At 43.3% G+C, this 20,652-nt stretch overlaps 1 protein-coding gene across 1 annotated transcript in view; it reads left to right on the top strand.

Moving 5' to 3' along the window:
* LOC124622730 (lipase 3-like) overlaps positions 1-20,652 on the top strand; it is a 147,711-nt gene that overhangs the window by 64,818 nt on the left and 62,241 nt on the right. The window contains exon 3 of the mRNA XM_047148521.1: positions 3,186-3,306. Coding sequence (XP_047004477.1) covers positions 3,186-3,306 — 121 coding nt within the window. The remainder of the gene's footprint in view (positions 1-3,185; positions 3,307-20,652) is intronic.

Genomic DNA, 20,652 nt, shown 5'->3' with positions numbered 1-20,652 from the left:
CCGTCGTCAGAGAGCGACTTGGTTCTGCAACTGAAAAACTTGTGTTAGATCCATCAAATTGGCCGTCTGCGACTGAGGCGCGGAGGCAGGGGGTGGAGGGGACGGGGTAACCATGGTTTACACAACTACGGTATATCAAAAAGGAAGCAAAGTATCTGAAAAGAGAAATTTGACTAGTTCTGCGGCTCTCCTCCAGAAATACATGCAAGAACACAACAACAAATTAGCAATTAGAAAAACTTGAAAACGATCACCCCTGCAATCTGGAACACAAAAGACGCAAGAAAAATCTTTAGCCAAGTTGATTATCTTCTATCGCCACTGAATTACCCGATCCTAGTCGATAACGTGGAGTCTTGAGTCTTGTACCGCAAGGAAACAAGGGAAAGAATGTTGTTATGGGTGGCCGATAACCTTTTTCTACAACGCAATTGCACAGGTGGATGAATACGGTTTTTTATTTACTTGAAGCTGCTACTTAACTTGAACAGAGTCCATCAGTAAAAGTCATCTTGCAGACAGTATCGGTAACCTTGCTATTACACTAATCTGGTCGATATGTACAGTCGTAACCTGCGATGTGAACTGACAGACGTCAACTATAGTGTGAGTTAGTGCCTCAGGCTCTCCGGTCAGCGGCGGCGGTCTGGATACATGTTGTCGAGAGGGTGCCGATGGCGTGTTGCTTCTCGGTGTATCTCTGGTCTCTCTCGCGATAGACGCGCTCGATCCAGCGCCTACTGTCGACAGGTTACACCAGCACATTGTTCATAGGAGGGATGTGTTTCACAGAAGGAAAGATGAACAACTGCTCTTAGCTCTTAAGGTATGCATTTTAGAGCACATGCTTATTATACATTTTTTTCTTGTTTTGGTCCTCTGAAAGCTGCCTACCTACAATCTTAGCAGTGACAGAACTGGTACACGTATTGCACTGTCAAAGGCATCAGAACAATTTTCGCTTATAACTTTGAACTCGATCGTTTCCAGACTGGTGATCATTACCACACATTGGTACATATATCCCTGTCCATGATCCCTGAAAGTTTGTAACATCACGTGGAACTTACGGAGTATTCTTTAGAATTGGAGACCATTCATCGAATATCAGAAGCGTTGAGTCATTGACGGGTATACATAAAAGAGGAATTCCTGTGACGAGCTAAAGTACAAAACACACACACACACACACACACACACACACACACACACACACACACACACACACACACCATGCACCTGTAGATCTATAATGTAAAGCTGGACATCGATAACGTATTGTACAACTGGTTGAACTACGTTAAACCTGTATAAACTCATGAGCCAAAACATTATGACCAGTTGCTTAACGATGTGTTGTTTCACCTTACGAGCACAATGTAGTAGATGTTCTGCGTGGTATGTATTCGACAAGTACTTCGTAAATTTTCGGAAGTCCACAGGGCACGTAATTACCGTACATGACGGCCTGGTGTCTTGTAAGCGCGGTGCTGGCACCTCTAGCGTACCAGGTACAGTCCATTGCGGAGAGATCAGGCGAATTTGGTGGCCAAGATACGAAAGTGAGTCCACTGTCGTGGTCTTCAAACACCTGTAGTACGATTCTGGCCTTGTGAAACGGACAGTCATCAATCTGGTTGATGCCGTCGCTGTCGGGAAAGACATCACTCCTGAAGGGATGCAACTGTTACGAGTAATGTTGACGCAATCCACAACTGTCAAGGTGCCTTCGATTACTGTTACAGGTCCCACTGAAGCCCAGGTGAATGTCCTCCACGGTCAATACTGCCCCCACCGGCCTACGTCTGTGGCGCAGTGCATGTTTCGAAATAGCCGTTCGCCTGCTTGATGCAACATCCAGACATTTCCATTTATGCACGACCCAGCTCGATGACACAACCAACGTAATAGCAACTAATGACATCGTGGAGTCGTCGTGAGGACGTGAAAGATTCGTCGGCTGTGAAATCATAGTTCAACAATGTGCACTGAATGGTGTGCTCCGCAACACTTGTGTCTGCACCAGCATTGTACTCTGTCGCCATACCTCCCACAGATCGCCACTGATTCCTCGACATCCATTTTCCGTTATGAGGTGTGCGCGTCCAACACCCTGTCGGCTGCTAGCGGTTTCACAGTACTTCAACCACTTTCCACAGATGTTCGTGACAGTAGCATACAAACAGTCAACCATCTTCGCAATCTCCCAGGTACTAGACCGCAACAATCTGCCCTTTACCAAAGTCGCATATGCATTTGCAGCTAATATCCTCGCTAGAATGATTCCGCACTCGCATCTGCCCATTTTATACAGGGTGTTACAAAAAGGTACAGCCAAACTTTCAGGAAACATTCCTCACACACAAAGAAAGAAAATATGTTATGTGGACATGTGTCCGGAAACGCTTAATTTCCATGTTAGAGCTCATTTTATTACTTCTCTTTACATCACATTAATCATGGAATGGAAACACACAGCAACAGAACGTACCAGCGTAACAGGAAATGTTCAAAATCACCTCCGTTAGCGAGGATACATGCATCCACACTCCGTCGCATGGAATCCCTGATGCGCTGATGCAGCCCTGGAGAATGGCGTATTGTATCACAGCCGTCCACAATACGAGCACGAAGAGTCTCTACATTTGGTACCGGGGTTGCGTAGACAAGAGCTTTCAAATGCTCCCATAAATGAAAGTCAAGAGGGTTGAGGTCAGGAGAGCTTGGAGGCTATGGAATTGGTCCGCCTCTACCAATCCATCGGTCACCGACTCTGTTGTTGAGAAGCGTACGAACACTTCGACTGAAATGTGCAGGAGCTCCATCGTGCATGAACCACATGTTGTATCGTACTTGTAAAGGCACATGTTCTATCAGCACAGGTAGAGTATCCCGCATGAAATCATGATAACGTGCTCGATTGAGCGTAGGAGGACGAAACTAAAATGAGCTCTAACATGGAAATTAATCGTTTCCGGACACTTGTCCACATAACATATTTTCTTTCTTTGTGTGTGAGGAATGTTTCCTGAAAGTTTGGCCGTACCTTTTTGTAACACCCTGTATACTTTCTGTACCGAGCCACGAGCTACCAGGCGACTTTGCAGTTGGCAGTGGTCATTACGTTTTGGCTAATTGAGGTTGATCTCCAGTCGAAGTGTAACAGCGAGCCTTTCTCTGTTTAGCGTATGTTCTGGTGGACTCTAACGAATGCTACGACGTGTGGCTGGCCAACGGACGAGGGAACAGGTACTCCAGAAACCACACGACCCTGGACCCTGGCAAGAGCGAATACTGGCAGTTCAGGTGAGTTCCGCGCCAGCTGATGCTTGCCCATCAGTGTGTGTGCCTTAGTAAAACGTTCACAGACGCCCGTTGGGCGTTTCATGCTAAAAGGCACTAAAATATTTGGATGTGATGGCAAAGGGGCCACAGTTCCTGCCGTAATGCGCAAAGCAAGGGTTGCCGATAGCACACTTCAGGACAGTGCAGACAACCCGCATTACTTATGGTAGAAACCGTGGCTCCATTTCCATTATTAAAAGTATTCCGGTAGGTATAAGGTTTAGAGTAGTGAAACAAAGTCCGCCATCGCCGATTGTACGTTTACTTTGCATTACAGCGGTAAAAACATCTACCATTTAAAAAAAAAATGTAACTTTGTGTTGAAAGTTAGGATTTTGTGCACGAACTGACCTCTCGCTTATGCCCATATGTGTTCAATGGGATTCATGTCGGGCTATCTGGGTGGCCAAACCATTCGCTCGAATTGTCCAAATGTTCTTCAGATCAATCGTGAACAGTTGTGGCTCGGTACCATAGAACATTATAATCCATAAAAATTTCATCGTTTTTCACTGCAAATGGCCTTCATGCAGTCAAACATAACCATGTCCAGTCAATGGTCGGTTCTCTTGGACCAGAAGACCCAGTCCATTCCACACAAACATTGCCCACACCATTATGGAGACACCACCAGCTTGCACATTGCCTTGTTGAAGACTTGCTTCCATGTCTTCGTGGGGTCTGGGCCACATCGAACCCTACCATCACCTCTTGCCAATTGAAAACGGGACATCTGACCAGGCCACAGTTTTCTGGTCGTCTAATGTCCAACCCGTATGGTCACGAGCCTTGGTGATGTCTTACTGTTAGCAAAGGCACTCACGTCGGTCGTCTGCTGCCATAGCCCATTAACGTGAAATTTCGCCGCACTGTCCGAACGGCTATGTTCGTCTGTCGTCCCACATTGATTTCCGAGTTTATTTCATGCAGTGTGACTTGTTTGTCAGCACCGACAACTCTACGCAAACGCCGCTGATCTCTGTCAATGAGCGGAGGTCGTCGGCCACTGCGTTATCCGTGGTGAGAAGTAGTGCCTGAAATTTGGTATTATCGGCACACTCTTGACGCTGTGGACCTTAAATTATTGAATTTCCTAACTATTTCCGAAATGGAATGTGTTATATAGCTAGGGAAGGCCGAAATGCACGCTATAAGCTCACGCAGGATGGCGTGAGGTCTGAAACAGGATACGTAATGAATGCTATAAAGAAAAGTACGTAGCTGCTGGAATACTTAACTTTAATCCATCATTTGTATACATCGTTCTTGATGAGACATGCTTCATACGATAACTATCAATTGCTATGGCGCCTTGCTAGGTCGTAGCCATTGACTTAGCTGAAGGCTATTCTAACTATCTTCTCTGCAAATAAACGAGGCTTCGTCAGTGTTGCATCGCTAGCTAAGTCGTCCGTACAACTGGCGCGAGTGCTAGCAAGTCTCTCGAGACCTGCCGTGTGGTGGCGCTCGGTCTGCGATCCCTGACAGTGGCGACACGCGGGTCCGACATGTACTAATGGACCGCGGCCGATTTAAAGCTACCACCTAACAAGTGTGGTGTCTGGCGGTGACTCCACAGAATGTCGCACGCGTCTAGCTCTAACTACAACATCGCGTTCAGAGAGTGTCACAATGCCCGTCGTGCGGTCTTAATCAGGTGGAAACGTTTTCACATGCATCACCTTATTACAAACTACAGCTCCGCCAATGCGTTGTTCTTTTACACGTTTTTGTCATCTCAATGTATGTATAGGGTGGGGCAAATAAAATCGGCCTGGACTAGTGGATCCCATTTGTGACACCATTAACGGAGGGGAAAAAGACCTACAGATACTTCCATGAGGATAGAGGAACATCCACGCAGCCGACCGAACCTTGGAACACATTTACACAATATTCACGACTGGCAGAGTTGTTAGCAGAGGTCTCGGTCGTAGCTGGCCACCCAGGTCACCTGATCTGTCAGTGTACGATTACTTTGCGTGGGGAGCTCACACGTCTGAGGTGTGTCGCAACATCCTTCGTAGTCCAGAAGAACTGCAGCAGAACATTTCGGAAGAGATTGCAGAAATTGCAGCAATCCAGCTTCGACCCGCCTTCAGCAACTTGTTGACAAGGGCCATGAATGGCGATCACTTTCACCATCTGCTGTAGTCAGGTATGTACTATATTGCCTTTCCTCTGCTGTGTTCCTTTGTACCCTGGAGCGCTGGGCCACTTTTATTTGCCCCACCATATATGGTGGTCCATTGACCGGGCAAAATATCTCACGAAATAAGCGTCAAACGAAAAAAACTACAAAGAACGAAACTTGTCTAGCTTGAAGGGGGAAACCAGATGGCGCTGTGATTGGCCCGCTAGATGGCGCTGCCGTAAGTCAAACCGATATCAACTGCGTTTTCTTAAATAGGAACCCCCATTTTTTATTACATATCCGTGTAGTACGTGAAGAAATATGAATGTTCTAGTTGGACCACTTTTTTCGCTTTGTGATAGATGGCGCTGTAATAGTCACAAAAATATGGCTCAATTTTAGACGAACAGTTGGTAACAGGTTTTTTTTTTTTTAATTAAAATACAGAACATAGGTACGTTTGAACATTTTATTTCGGTTGTTCCAGTGTGATACATGTACCTTTGTGAAATTATCATTTCTGAGAACGCATGCTGTTACAGCGTGATTACCTGTAAATACCACATCAATGCAATAAATGCTCAAAATGATGTCCCTCAACCTCAATGCATTTGGCAATACGTGTAACGACATTCCTCTCAACAGCGAGTAGTTCGCTTTCTGTAATGTTCGCACATGCATTGACAATGCGCTGACGCATGTATCAGGCATTGTCGGTGGATCACGATAGCAAATATCCTTCAACTTCCCCACAGAAAGAAATACGGGGACTTTAGATTGTGAACGTGCGGGCCATGGTATGGTGCTTCGACGACCAATACACCTGTCATGAAATATGCTATTCAATACCGCTTCAACCGCACTCGAGCTATGTGCCGGACTTCCATCATGTTGGAAGTACATCGCCATTCTGTCATGCAGTGAAACATCTTGTAGTAACATCGGTAGAACATTACGTAGGAAATCAGCATACATTGCACCATTTAGAGTGCCATCGACAAAATGGGGGCCAATTATCCTCCCTCCCATAATGCTGCTCCATACATTAACCCGCCAAGGTCGTTGATGTTCCACTTGTCGCAGCCATCGTGGATTTTCAGTTGTCCAATAGTGCGTATTATGCCGGTTTACGTTACCGATGTTGGTGAATGACGCTTCGTCGCTAAATAGAACGCGTGCAAAAAATCTGTCATCGTCCCGTAATTTCCCTTGTGCCCAGTGGCAAAACTGTACACGACGTACAGAGTCGTCGCCAAGCAATTCCTGGTGCACAGAAATATGGTACGGGTGCAATCGATGTTGATGTAGCATTCTCAGCACCGACGTTTTTGAGATACCCCGATTCTCGCGCAATTTGTCGGCTACCGATGTGCGGATTAGCCACGAAAGCAGCTAAAACTTCTACTTGGGCATCATTTTTTGCAGGTCGTGGATGACGTTTCGCATGTGGCTGAACACTACCTGTTTCCTTAAATAACGTAACTATCTGGCAAACGGTCCGGACACTTGGATGATGTCGTCCAGGATACCGAGCAGCATACATAGGACACGCCCGTTGGGCATTTTGATCACAATAGCCATACATCAACACGATATCGACCTTTTCCGCAATTGGTAAACGGTCCATTTTAACACGGGTAATGTATCACGAAGCAAATACCGTCCGCACTGGCGGAATGTTACGTGGTACCACGTACTGATACGTTTGTGACTATTACAGCACCATCTATCGCAAAGCGAAAAAAGTGGTCCAACTAAAACATTCATGTTTCTTTACGTACTACACGAATATGTAATAAAAATGGGGGTTCCTATTTTTAAAAAACGCAGTTGATATCCGTTTGACCTATGGAGCGTCATCTAGCGGGCCAACCATAGCGTCATCTGGTTTCCCCCTTCAGGCTTAGTTCTTTGTAGTTTTTTCGTTTGATGCTTATTTCGTGAGATATTTGTCCCAGTCACTATCAATGGACCACCGTATATATATCGCTTGTATATTACCAGCCATTAAGATGAAAGAGCCAGTCACATATCAGCATTTTACCTCCACTTGACAATAAACAGTTTGATTACGTGCCCTTCTTGGTGCAAGGCTCGACCGAACGCTAAAATTAAGTTCTTTCAGGTTTAAATTATCTATATTATTTACCAAAATACAATTGACACCACTACCGATCTAATACACATATTTACCTGCATTTTTCAGTGAGCATTGTTCGATTATTGTACCAGACTTGGTGCAAGACACAATGGTCACCACCACTAAATATTTCCGTGCCTAAAATATCTGAATTATTTGTCATAATACACTTGGTACTACTGTTGATCGACCTTTTAAGTTAAGCTACACTGTTTTATTATTTTGTAGCACTTTGTGTAAGGCACATTGGACCCCCCCCAAGTTACATATTTCTATATCTAACTTATGTGTAACATTACAAAACACACGTAGCTACTAATAACATGCTTGTCCAAGGAAGTGCACTCAGTGAAATATGACATGCTTGGAGATTTCATTAACGCCCATGCACATAAGTTAGCAAGTCTAATCATAACGTCACTTCTCGCTATGGTTCCTAAATTTCTAGCAGTCTCGACTCGTCTGAAAGGCTTACTAAGCATACCTAGACTACTCGTTAGATAAACAGTTCACGTTTTTCTCTTTTGGGCAGTAAGATTACGTCATCAGCAAAACATATCGCTGATAACTGCTCCCTTTACAATTGCTATTCTTCCAGAATTTTCTTTCAGTTCATCTAAGTCAATCAAAATCTTCTTTAGTGTTTCTCGCTGCACAATACCTTATTGTCTAATAACGTTCTCTTCCAAAAAAAAAGAAGAATTGGGAAAACCAATGGGAGTTTCAAATGTAATTCAGTTTCGCCTTCAAAAACCAAGTGTGAGATGTTCATATTCTTTCGTTCGCTAGGTGCATTCTATTAGTGCTTCAGAAAAAAAATGAACAGGACCATGTTGTAGGCAGTTTAAAATAGTTAAATTTTGTGTTGGTTTAAATTTTCGTTAGAGGCCTTAGTTTTCGAATTATTCAAGAAAAACATACAAAGTGACATTCAAACGAGTTTTTCTTGAACACCTCGTGACCCCCAGCGGAAACGATACAAAATGATCTTCAAACGCGTTTTTCTGAGACTTCGAAAATCGTTGCCCCAGCGGAAACATATTCCATTAAAAATTTAACTACATTAAATTTCCTACAAACATCTCCTCTTCATTTTGTCTGCAGGACTAATAGTTTACGCATAGCGAGCGAGAGAATATGAAAAGCTTACGTGTTTTGAAGGCGTTGATAGTCGTATAAAACCCATAGGTACGGACAGCTGAATCATTCCGTATGCACGGAGCAACTACAGCTAAATGGTACAAATGGCGAGGGGACGGGGAAGGATAGACACATCAGACACCAAAGGTAAAGTGTCGTTGATGCAGCCACCTCTGACCCACGCCATTTGGTTGCAGCTGCTGCATTCGTTCCACTTACAAGATGTTTTATGAGAATCTGTTAAGGAAATTTCGTTTGCGGTTAAATAAATTTTCTTCTCTATATCATGTTACTCAACGTAACTTTCTGTTAAATTTCTTTTAGCATTTTTTCATTAGGTTTCCTTTTAGTCCACCATGATTTTATGGCTCTGCTCCAATTTGTGAGGCAGCGGTTGAGCAGTTTAGCATGCCCCTGAGATGCTACAGATCCTGTGCCCAGTGACCTAGAGAGATGGGAAGCTCCCCGTCAAATCATGGGAATTTAAAGGAAACAAAATTGCGCAACAGATAACAGATTATTAAACGAAAATTAGCAGGTTTGGCCCAATTAAACATGAAAATATGAGTATCACACTTCATACCGACATATTGATAATGTCATACATCAAATTATAATAGAAAATTAATGGTCACTACAACAACCTGGTTTGTTCTCCAAAGACATCAAAATTGTTTTATCCACTGAATGACGTGCACAGACAATTAGTAATTGGACAAGGGGTTTTACAAACGTACTATAGATTTGACACAGCTGGGCGGACACATGAAAGAATGATAAAAAACTGTGTTGCGAATATGGCCAATGATTGCAAAAACCTTAATGAGTTAAAGAGAGGTCCCGAAAAAACAATAACAAACACCAGCACTCTCACCTAAGTGCCTGATGGGTGCAACTAAGTGGCTGTGAAAATTGGATCAGCAAAACGAAACTCTGATGCAAGTTAACTGACTTTCCACTTGCTTCATCTCGAAGATTGCAAAGATGGCCCTTGCTTACCACTCTTAAGATGTGTGAGGGCAGAAGGTAGCTGCAGTAGTGGCCAATAATTCTAAGATCAACATGGCCTCTGTGTGCTGCTCTAACTCAAAGACACTTCACACTCAAGCTCTCTGCAATGGCCCAAAGCTGGTGATCTCTACGGCGCTCTCTGGAGCTTTGCTCTCTTAGTTTCCTATACGAGATTCGCTGATTCGGATTGCGTCTGAAACCCACTGGCCAATTACAGTGGACCTTGAGGGTTACTTATTTATCTACAGGTCAAGTTCGGTGGGACCAAATTGAGGAGCAAATCTCTAAGGTCATGGAAAGTGTCAGTACATGAAATTACAACATAAAAGCAATAACAGATAAAAATAAATGTTTGTGAACCTGAAAAAAGTCAGTCCATAAGTTTAAGCAAACGCAATCAACAATGCAACAAAAATCAATTTAATTTTTCAAGGAACTCCTCGACAGAATAGAATGAGTGACCCATGAGGAAACTCTTCAGTTTCGATTTGAAAGCGTGTGGATCACTGCTAAGATTTTTGAATTAGAGTGGTAGCTTACTGAAAATGGATGCAGCACACCTTTCTGCACAAGAGTTAAGCAGGTCCGATCCAAAGGCAGGTTCGATTTCTGCCGAGTATTAACTGAGTGAAAGCTGCTTATTCTTCGGAATAAGCTAATATTGTTAACGAGAGGCCTATGTCAAAATACCCAGACTCGTGAACAGGGATCGACAAGAGGTTCGTGAACTTGCGCCACTTATTGGCCGAACCACCCATTTCCGAGCCGAAATATCTTTTTAGAATGGGAAGAGTTACCCCAAAATACTATACCATATGACATAAGCGAATGAAAATATGCAAAGAACACTAATTTTTGTGTCAACGATCACTCACTTCAGACAGTTCGAATAGTAAAAATAGCAGCATTAAGCTTCGAACAAGATCCTGGATGTGGGCTTTCCACGACAGCTTACTATCTATCTGAACACCTAGAAATTTGAACTGTTCAGTTTCACTAATCATATGCCCATTCTGTGAAATTAAAAGGTCAGGTTTTGTTGAATTGTGTGTTATAAACTGTAAAAACTTAGTCTGTGATTTAGCGTTAGTTTATTTTCCACAAGCCATGAACTGCACTATTTGAAACCGAGCCAATGTTGCACGCAACATCCTTTACTTCCAAGTTAGTCTCATCAGCAAACAGATACATTTTAGAGCTACCCGTAATACTAGAGAGCGTATCATTTATATAAATAAGGAACAGGTGTGGCCCCAACACTGATCCCTGGGCATCCCCCACTTCACTGTACCCCGTTCAGACTCCACATCACAGCCATTCTCAACATTGTGAATAATGACCTTTTGCTTTCTGTTGCTAAAGTAAGAGCTGAACCAATTGTGAGCTACTTCTCGTATTCCGTAATGGTCCAACATCTGGAGCAATATTTTGTGATCAACACAATCCAATGCCTTAGCTAAATCAAAAAAATATGCCTAGCGTTCGAAACCTTTTGTTGAACCCATCCAGTACCTCACAGAGAAAAGAAAATATAGCACTTTCAGTTGTTAGACGACTTCTAAAGCCAAACTGTACATTTGATAGCAAATCGTGTGATATAAAATGGTCAATTCTCCTTACATACACAACCTTTTCAATAACTTTTCCAAACACTGATGGCATAGAAATATGTCTAAAATGGTCTACATTATCCCTTTCTCCCTTTTTATTAAGCGGATTTACTACTGAATCCTTTCATCGTTCAGGAAACTGGCCATTCCTAAAGGAAAATTTAAAAAAAAAAAAAGGTCAAATGGCTCTGAGCACTATGGGACTTAATTTCTAAGGTCATCAGTCCCCTAGAACTACTTAAACCTAACTAACGTAAGGACATCACACACATCCATGCCCGAGGTAGGATTCGAACCTGCGATCGTAGCGGTCGCGCGGTTCCAGACTGCAGTGCCTAGAACCGCTCGGCCACCCCGGCCTGCGAAAAGTTACAAATACGGCTAAATACAGGGCTAACATGTGCAGCACAGGTCTTTAATATGCTGCTAGGCACTCCATCATAACCACGAGAGTCCTTAGTGTTCAATGATTCAATTATTGATCCAGTCTCCCCCTTGTCTTTATCACAGAGGAGTATTTCAGACATCAATCTCGGAAAGGCATTCGGCAAGAAAGTCATAGGATTCGTTGTAGAAACTAAATTTTTATTTAATTCACTAGCAATGCTCAGAAAATGATAGTTAAATACTGTACATATATCTGATTTATCAGTAACAGAAACATTTTTACTGCGAACTGACTTTATATCACCGACCTTGTGCTGCTGACCAGACACTTCCTTCACAACTGACCATGTGGTTTTCATTTTATCCTGTGAATTAGCTATTCTGTTTCCATACTACACTCTCTTTGTCTTCCCAATAACATTTTAAGCACCTTACAATACTGTTTGTAACAGGCTACTGTAGCTTGATTGTGACTACTTCTAACATTTTGATATAATTCCCGCCTTGTTCTACAAGATATTCTAATCCCACTAGTCAGCCACCCAGGCTGCCTATTACTGCTAGTGCCCCTTTGAGAACGTTGTAATGGAAAGCAACTCTCAAAGAGCATGAGAAATGTTTTAAGGAAAGCATTATATTTGTTGGTTGGTTGGTATGGGGAAGGAGACCAGACAGCGTGGTCATCGGTCTCATCGGATTAGGGAAGGATGGGGAAGGAAGTCGGCCGTGCCCTTTCAGAGGAACCATCCCGGCATTTGCCTGGAGTGATTGAGGGAAATCACGGAAAACCTAAATCAGGATGGCCGGACGCGGGATTGAACCGTCGTCCTCCCGAATGCGAGTCCAGTGTCTAACCACTGCGCCACCTCGCTCGGTGCATTATATTTGTCATCTATGTTATCAGCACTATAAACATCTTGCCACTCTTGTTGCTTGACAAGGTTTAGAACACTATTGCTGTTGGATTAACTTTCCTACATAGTTCGTAATTATATATGACATTTGTTTGAGTACAAAAGCTTTTTAGTGTTAAAATCTGTGCATCATGGTTTGAAAGGCCATTCACCCTTTTACTAACAGAATGCCCATCTAGTAATGAAGACTGAATAAAAAAATGGAAATACGGAAGCGTCCGATCCCGCCCGTCTGCTTTGACCCATGACGTCACAAATATGGCGGAAACGAAAACAAACACACACACACACACTTTCCACAAGAAGCCTAATGACACTAACGGGACAAGCGCGGGAAATAGGGTGTTTTGGGTGGGGGGCAAACTAAATATAAACAAATTTAGACGCCTTGCGTAGCTACAACGTGTTAATGAAGACAGCCATGCATGAATACCCACCCACCTCCCCAGGGGTCGTAACGCCTGCAACCCATAGAAGATAAAGATGCTTCAGTAGCTGATTAGTGTTTTTTGTCTTTTTAAAAAAATCTCACGAGATAGAACGAACAGATCAGAAAAGTAAATAAAGTAAGATAAAACAGAACTGGAGACAGCCACAGACAAACCAAACTCCGCGCCGTCATGACGTCACACACGACAACACCCTTACGTCACGGGTCAAAGCCGACGCGTGGGATCGGACGCTTCTGTCGACCCAAAAATATAATCTATCGCTGTACTGCCGCTCCCCTGCACCCTCGTTGGAAAAAAGCACATTCTGCATCAGATCATATGAATTTATGAGATCTACCAGCATCCTTTTTCTTGTTACATCATATACAAAATTTATATTGAAGTCACCTCATGTAACTAATTTCTAGTACGTCCTACAAAGTGAATCAAGAACCCTCTCTAGCTTGAGCAGAAATACTCTGAAGACAGAGTTAGGAGACCTATAAACAACAACAATTAGGAGTTTAGTCTCACTAAATTCAACTGCCCCTGCACAACATTCAAATATGCGTTCAGTGCAGTGCCGTGATATGTCTATGGAGTCAGACCGAATACTGCTTTTTATGTATATAGCCACTCCCCCAGCCCGCAAGGAACTACTTGAAAGACTGTATCCTGGTAAAGGAAGGCTCTGAATTGTCAAATTATTTAAGTGGTACTGTGATATACCAATAATTTCAGAGTCACTATCTACAAGCAGTTCACTAACTTTATCCCTAATACCCCATTTGGATGAAATATTCTAATTCCTTCTCTACTTGGAAACATTAGATCCTCAAAAGGTGAGCACTTGGAGGGACTTCCTTTAAGCAGGCATACTTATCAGTGACTTCAGTCTGAAAAAGGTGCAGGTCTAACCAACTACTATAGGAATTTTTCCATGACTGATCCCACCACCCACTATACTGTCACCTATAAGCTTTGTCAGCCTCCCCTTCCCATACCTATTGAGGTGTAGGCCGTATCTAGTGAATCCCCATCTACTGATGGACCCAACTGGCACCATCGGGATGTGACCCATGCCCTCTGCCAACAGCACCCTCCCCAGCCCAATGTTAAAGTGCCTCACAGCTGCATTAAGATGAAGTCGGTAATTACGCTGAAACGCATGAAATGCACATTAGTGCCACCAGTTTGAGTAGCTATCTTTACCAGGTCACCACCTACATCATAGTCCCCGTCCCTATCAGGACTGTTCCCTGCTCCACTCACTATCACTATCTCATCCTCCTCCATAAAATTCCTACATAACTCCCCTTTGCTGTCAGTCACTTGAGCAAACCCTGCACTTGGCTGCACAATGCTGGTGACCTGGTACTCACTCCTGAACAGTTTCTGAAACTGCTGGGCCACACCTCGACCGCGCCAAGTACCTAGTAGCAGAACCTACTTTCTGTTAGACTTTGCAATTAACCTAGGCCTCCTAACTGCTGAGTACTGCTGCATGTTCCCTAGATCTACAGCTACACGAGGCTCCTCTCCACTCAACTCTGACAGTTGGTCAAATCTATTGCATATACGCAAAGTAAAACTGTGAATACCTCCTCTTTCTAGCTGCCTTCTTGCCAACTGCCATTTCTCATTTCCCACCACCCTTCATCCTCCTCAACCTATCTAGTTCCTCCTTTGCGCGTTGTAACTGCACCTGAAGGGCACAGATCTTACGCTCCTGCACCTCTATGAAGTTATTTCCACTACAGATTCTGCATTCCCTGTCTTCCCACTGCTTTCCCCCCAGTGAAAATACTTTGAACAAATCCCACACCGTAACCCACTACTCACAAGCCTACGACAGAGCCCACACTTGTCACTCATGGTAAAATCTTACAGTTACTGAAAAAACTCTACGTCTACGTTACCGAAGTTCAGTTACATCAGTAGAACTATTTATAGAATTAACAATAGCGGTTTCGAAATTCTCTGTCCACTAAGAAAGCAACTACTTTTATTAATACTACTACACCACAACTACTACCAACGAAACTTCACAAAAAATTCGAACGGTCACTGGAACACTCAATGAAGTTAATACACTGAGTGAGAATTTTACTGAAATATTTCACTATAAACAATAAGAAACGCCAGCTGAAAACTAAAGCACGAAATTTTCTAACCGACTTCAACGCACAGAAAACTCTAAAAAATACGGCGAGCGAACGTTTCCAGAAATTTATTAAATGGTTATTTCGCCACAAACAGCACGAAACACCGCTTAAAACTGTTAAATTTAATAACTGTATAACAGTGCAGAAATAAGTTTGTCACTACTTAGCTTTATAACTTCTACAGCTGCAGTGTACGCCGCAAATTGTAAACACACTACTGAGGCGTGAGGTTTAGACGAACGTCGTAAGCACACTCACGAATAACAGACCACTCGAGTCAATAACACAGGAAGGAAGACTGAGATTAATGCAAATCCACTAATAAGTTACTTTCGCAGCTAATCTTAACATAAATAAACTTTAAAATAATTAACAGAAGACTGAAACTTTATAAAATATTGACGACCAATTTCAACAGCTATACAGCACACGTGAAGTCACACCGAAGACGTTCTGAGCAAAGTTTAAACAGCCTTAACAATTTCCTACTTTTACGATGTTTGTCGTCGTTAACCAATTACGCCCAGTGCAAAGATGTCCATGTACACATACGCTCCCCCACTATCGAAATAATTACTGTGAGCCACCCAGAGAAACCATCCTTAAATCTGAACAAACATTCCAGCTTGCTCATCTGGGCTTAACAACTGCTCCCACACTTCGTAGGCTCGTATTCTCTATTGTCTTTCTGATTTTTATCTCTGCTGAAAAGGACTCCTTTCATTTGATGCACAATGACGGATTATGTCACCCAAGTTCTCCTCTCTCCACACTCTTACTGGGCTGGAGCGGCAGACCGTTCTGCCCTGTGTTATACATGCTAGAGACTGGCTTTCAGCAGCATACATCTTCATGACTAGTGCCATTCCGCCAAGAGAATTTTCGATTTCGCCAGCCAGCTGAAAGTCCCGTGGCTGTCGTAATTACAAGACTCCTTCGCCGTAGCAAGAGGAAAAAGAGATAATAATTAGAAATGCAATCACTATCAGTTGTTATTGTTGCTTGCTGTTTTTATGCAATGTTAGGGATTTGACTTGACTTACAAGTCAGATATGCACAATTACATGACAGTTGTTTTAGAAAAAGCTGCCACATAACAATGTCCACATCTCTCACAATGTGTTTCCGCACGTCTTTTTTAACTATGTGTAATTTTGTGTAGGATGTGTCTCCCAATCAGTAACATGTAGTGACCCACTGGGTGCCAAAGACCGTGAGACGCACATTACATGAAATCGCTCACAGTAAAAAAAAAAACTGGGAAAACACATTGATAGATGAAGATGATGTGATGAAAGATCACAATTGGTATAACGTTTGACTAGTAATTCAAAGCGTGTTCAGGCCCACATGGACGTCATTGTCTCTCATGAACTTTCATCACATGGGAAGCAATGACGTCCATACGGGCCTGAACACGCTTTGAATTATAGTCAACCGTTATACCAATTGTGATTCTAATATAGGAACCATGAACGCCAGCTAACTGCACATCCAAAACCATAAAACGGACAAATTGTGGCTTTCGCTCTAATCACTAATTAATGCAGACAATAAAGATAGCTAAAAGAGACAGAGAACCTACGAAACATTTATTAGCTCCACACTATATCTCCATGTGCTTCCAGTGAAGTGTCTAGAACAGGGTAGTCAAACTTTTTTATCCACAGCCCATTTTTGTATCCCTGCTAGTGGTAAAATTTTGTAACCGCCTGTTCGTTCGACAGTAATGGTAACTTATAAAATAGCGAAAAATACTTTACTTTTGTAAAAGCCGGCCGGGGTGCCCGAGTGGTTCTAGGCGCTACAGACTGGAACCGCGCGACCGCTACGGTCGCAGGTTCGAATCCTGCCTCGGGCATGGATGTGTGCGATGTCCTTAGGTTCGTTTGGTTTAAGTAGTTCTAAGTTCTAGGGGACTGATGACCTCAGAAGTTAAGTCTCATAGTGCTCAGAGCCATTTGAACCATTTTTTGTAAAATTTGCGGAGCAGAGATACAGCAAGTTAAAGCATATAATAATTATGTTCCAAATACTTTACGCCAAAATTTAACTAAAACCTAATGAAAATGTTTTTAAAACCCCTACCACCTACTGCCCACCATGAAAGCTGGAACGGCCACTAGTGGGCGGTAAGAACCAGCTTGACTACCACTGAACTAGAATAAGACTCCAATGACTGAGAGTTCGTCTCGCGAAAAAATAGTATATTTACGGCCTCCTATTACGCGAAAAGCAGGCTACAGAACACCTACAACATACGTTGAGGTGAGGATTTTTGCTACCAACTCAAGAGCTCGCTGAGCGACCCTTCTGATGCATCCAGATTAGTTTCTCTCCCCTCCGCCATCAACAGCCAAGTGATTCCTGTTCACATGAGGACTTTTAACTCAGTCACATTCTCTGATCAACCTCACTTAAGAAACAAAGCAACACACCCATGGACTGGACCGAAAGACTGCTTCATGTGTATCGACGGTATAAAGATAGCTCTGCTTCAACAGACATATCGTATACTAAAGCAGTAAGAGGAGTGTGATGAAAGTTTATTCTCGTATATACACACACCTTTCATTCTTCATAAAGAGTAGAAAAACACGCACGCACACGCACACTGAATCTGTAATAATCGTATGTTTTTATAGTAAGAGGTTACTGTTTATCATACATTGTACTTTATATGTACTCTTTTACAATTTATCTTGGGTTGCATGTTAACATAGGTGGTGACACGTAACTTTTTATGTACGAATGTTGGTATTACAAGTTAAATCTTTTCATTTTACAGTGTCATTGTTCGTTTGTTAGCCTTGCTTAGACTGGTTTTTCACTTATATAGGTCTAAAGATAAATGCAGCTTATTATCGAAATATTGTATGATTAACAACTCACTGCTATCTGTACAGATAAATAAAAGAGATCAGCTTAAATATTGGATGGGATTAATGGAGGAGGAGGGAGAGAAGGAGATTATTGTCTAACGCCCCATCGACAGCGGGGTCATAAGAGAAATTGGATTAGGGAAGGCTGGAGAAAGGAAGCAGCCATGCCCTTTCGAAGGAACCATCCTGGCATTAGCCTTAAACGATTTAAGGAAATCACGGAAAACATAAATCAGAATGGCTGGACGCTTGTTTGAACCGTCGTCCTCCAGGATGGGAGTGCAGTGTGACGAAATTGACCCAATAATAGGGAAGCAACTGTATGATGTTTGGTACCGTAATGTTCATAGCGAGAAGGGAGGAGAGCAGGAAGAGGTGATACCATGATGTACATGTTACAACATTCCATCTATTTATTTGTATATATGTAAAAATAATAGTAGCGTGCATGTTAAAATATGTTCGAGCAAAAGATTTGCTACTTGCGGAACATATAACTCATTGAGTGTATATCAAGCAAATTGATATTGTTGCGCTTAGGAATCCTGCATACTCAGTTCGCTAGAGGAACAATCAAACAACTCGTATTAATGAATTTTATTGCAAGACAAATACAAGTACTTAACTTTGATCTGAGAATTCTTGTAGCCCTTCATACATGATCACTCATAAGTACAATTACACACAGGTATCGTAAGCAGAGGCCGAGATGCAAAACAATCAATCTTTTTCAGAATAGTCAAACACAAGTAACACTTCTGGTGCTAGCGACCGCTATTAACAAAGTCAGTCAACTGAACTGTAGTGACTGCTGATCTCTAACTGTGCTACTTAGGGATACTGCAGTGCATTGGCTAATGAAGTGGCTAACGTTGAAGCTGCTATCGAAGTGGGCTGCCACCAGACGGGCGCGGCGCTTATGTCGTTTTACTCTAGGGATCGCTGCTGTTGCGTTGTCGTCCTGGAGGGAGGTCAGTCAGCATGCGACTGCCTGACCTCTTCTCACAGCCTTCTCTTCTCTGTCGTTCCCGACTGCCGTACTGGTGCTGACAATACGCCGTAACATTCCTCCCCCCAAAGTCCTCCCCCCCCCCCCCCAAAGCGACAGACCGTCGCCGTAGAGCACGACAACGGGATGGGGAGCCGGGGGGGGGAGGGGGGGGAGAGGCAGGAGCGTCGACGCTCAAATGGACCAGAAGCTGTGGCTGACTTCCGGTCGTACCCGACATCCAGCCTTGGCTTTGGTGGAAACGTCCCCCAAAAACGCCCAGAAGGGTATGCATCCAGCTCCTGAGGCCCATACAAAGAAGTCGTCGGCTGCTGCGGTGTGGACGGGTCCAACTCCATCAGTAGGACGAGAGGAGGTGGAGGAGGCGAAGGTTCCGTCTCCATGGGGTCGTCCCACGGTGTCTTGATGACAGTAATGACACCTCTGGCGCCTGCTGTGGCTGCGCTGTCCTCTGAATCCATGACTCTGGGGAAAGAGATACGGAAGGATCACCGTGCACATGCCAGTGGCTAATTTGGTTGTGATGTCAGCGCTGCAGTGCGTCTGAGCTTGAAATGACGTACATGCATGCACCAAGTCGACGAAGTCGCACGGCCAATCAGAAGACATGTTTAGCTGTCGAACTATACACATACTGGTATTGAGACAACAAGAAAGCCCATCTTGGCAATTTTTGGGCAGTTCGTACGGGAACTGGCTTCATCGAATGAAACAAGGACTGCAATGGCTTGTGACAAGTTATTAAGTATAATTTTCAGCCATACACATAGTGGTGGAATTTGGTGACTCCATGCGCCTCTTTCTCTACTTGTGAGTAGTTACACTGAGCTTTGGGTAATACTTTTGATGCGAAAGCAGTAGGCCTATCTTTACCGCCAAATCCGTGTGAAAGCACTGCACCGATTCCATAATTCCATAAGGGGAAGCATCAACTTGCAACACAACTGGTTTGTCAGGATCAATGCATCTTTAAGTTTTTGAAAAAGCTTCTTAGCACTCATCTGCCCAAACAAAGAGGACGTTCTTGCGACGCAATGGAGCTGCGATTTGTGCAGTATTCAGTATGAGCAGGATATAATAGTCCATTTTGCCATGCGGCAATTCTGTGGCAGTGCGAGGAACTGGCAGGTCCTATATGGACGACAAATGTGACTGAAGAGGGCGCACACCTTCACTGTTATGACATGACCAAGATTCTGCAACTCAGGTTTAAAAAAATCTCACTTGTCCAGTCTACAGTTTAGTCCTGCATCAGATAACACACGAAACAAAGCACACAAATTTGCAATGCGTTCTTCGGGTGTATGACCTGCTATGACAATATCGTCCAAATAGTTTGAACAGTTTAGTACTTGGCCAGTCAACTGGTCCAAATACAGTTGGAAAATGGCTGGTGCGGAAGCACTGCCAAACAACTAACGCAAATATTTAAATAAGCCCAAATGAGTGTTAACAACGCACACCGTTTGAGATTTTTCATCTAA

This window comes from Schistocerca americana, chromosome 7, assembly GCF_021461395.2.
Source record: "Schistocerca americana isolate TAMUIC-IGC-003095 chromosome 7, iqSchAmer2.1, whole genome shotgun sequence".
NCBI classification, from domain to species: domain Eukaryota; kingdom Metazoa; phylum Arthropoda; class Insecta; order Orthoptera; family Acrididae; genus Schistocerca; species Schistocerca americana.
The sequence above is the reverse complement of the archived record's forward strand: the minus strand, read 5'-3'. Positions and strand labels throughout refer to the sequence as shown.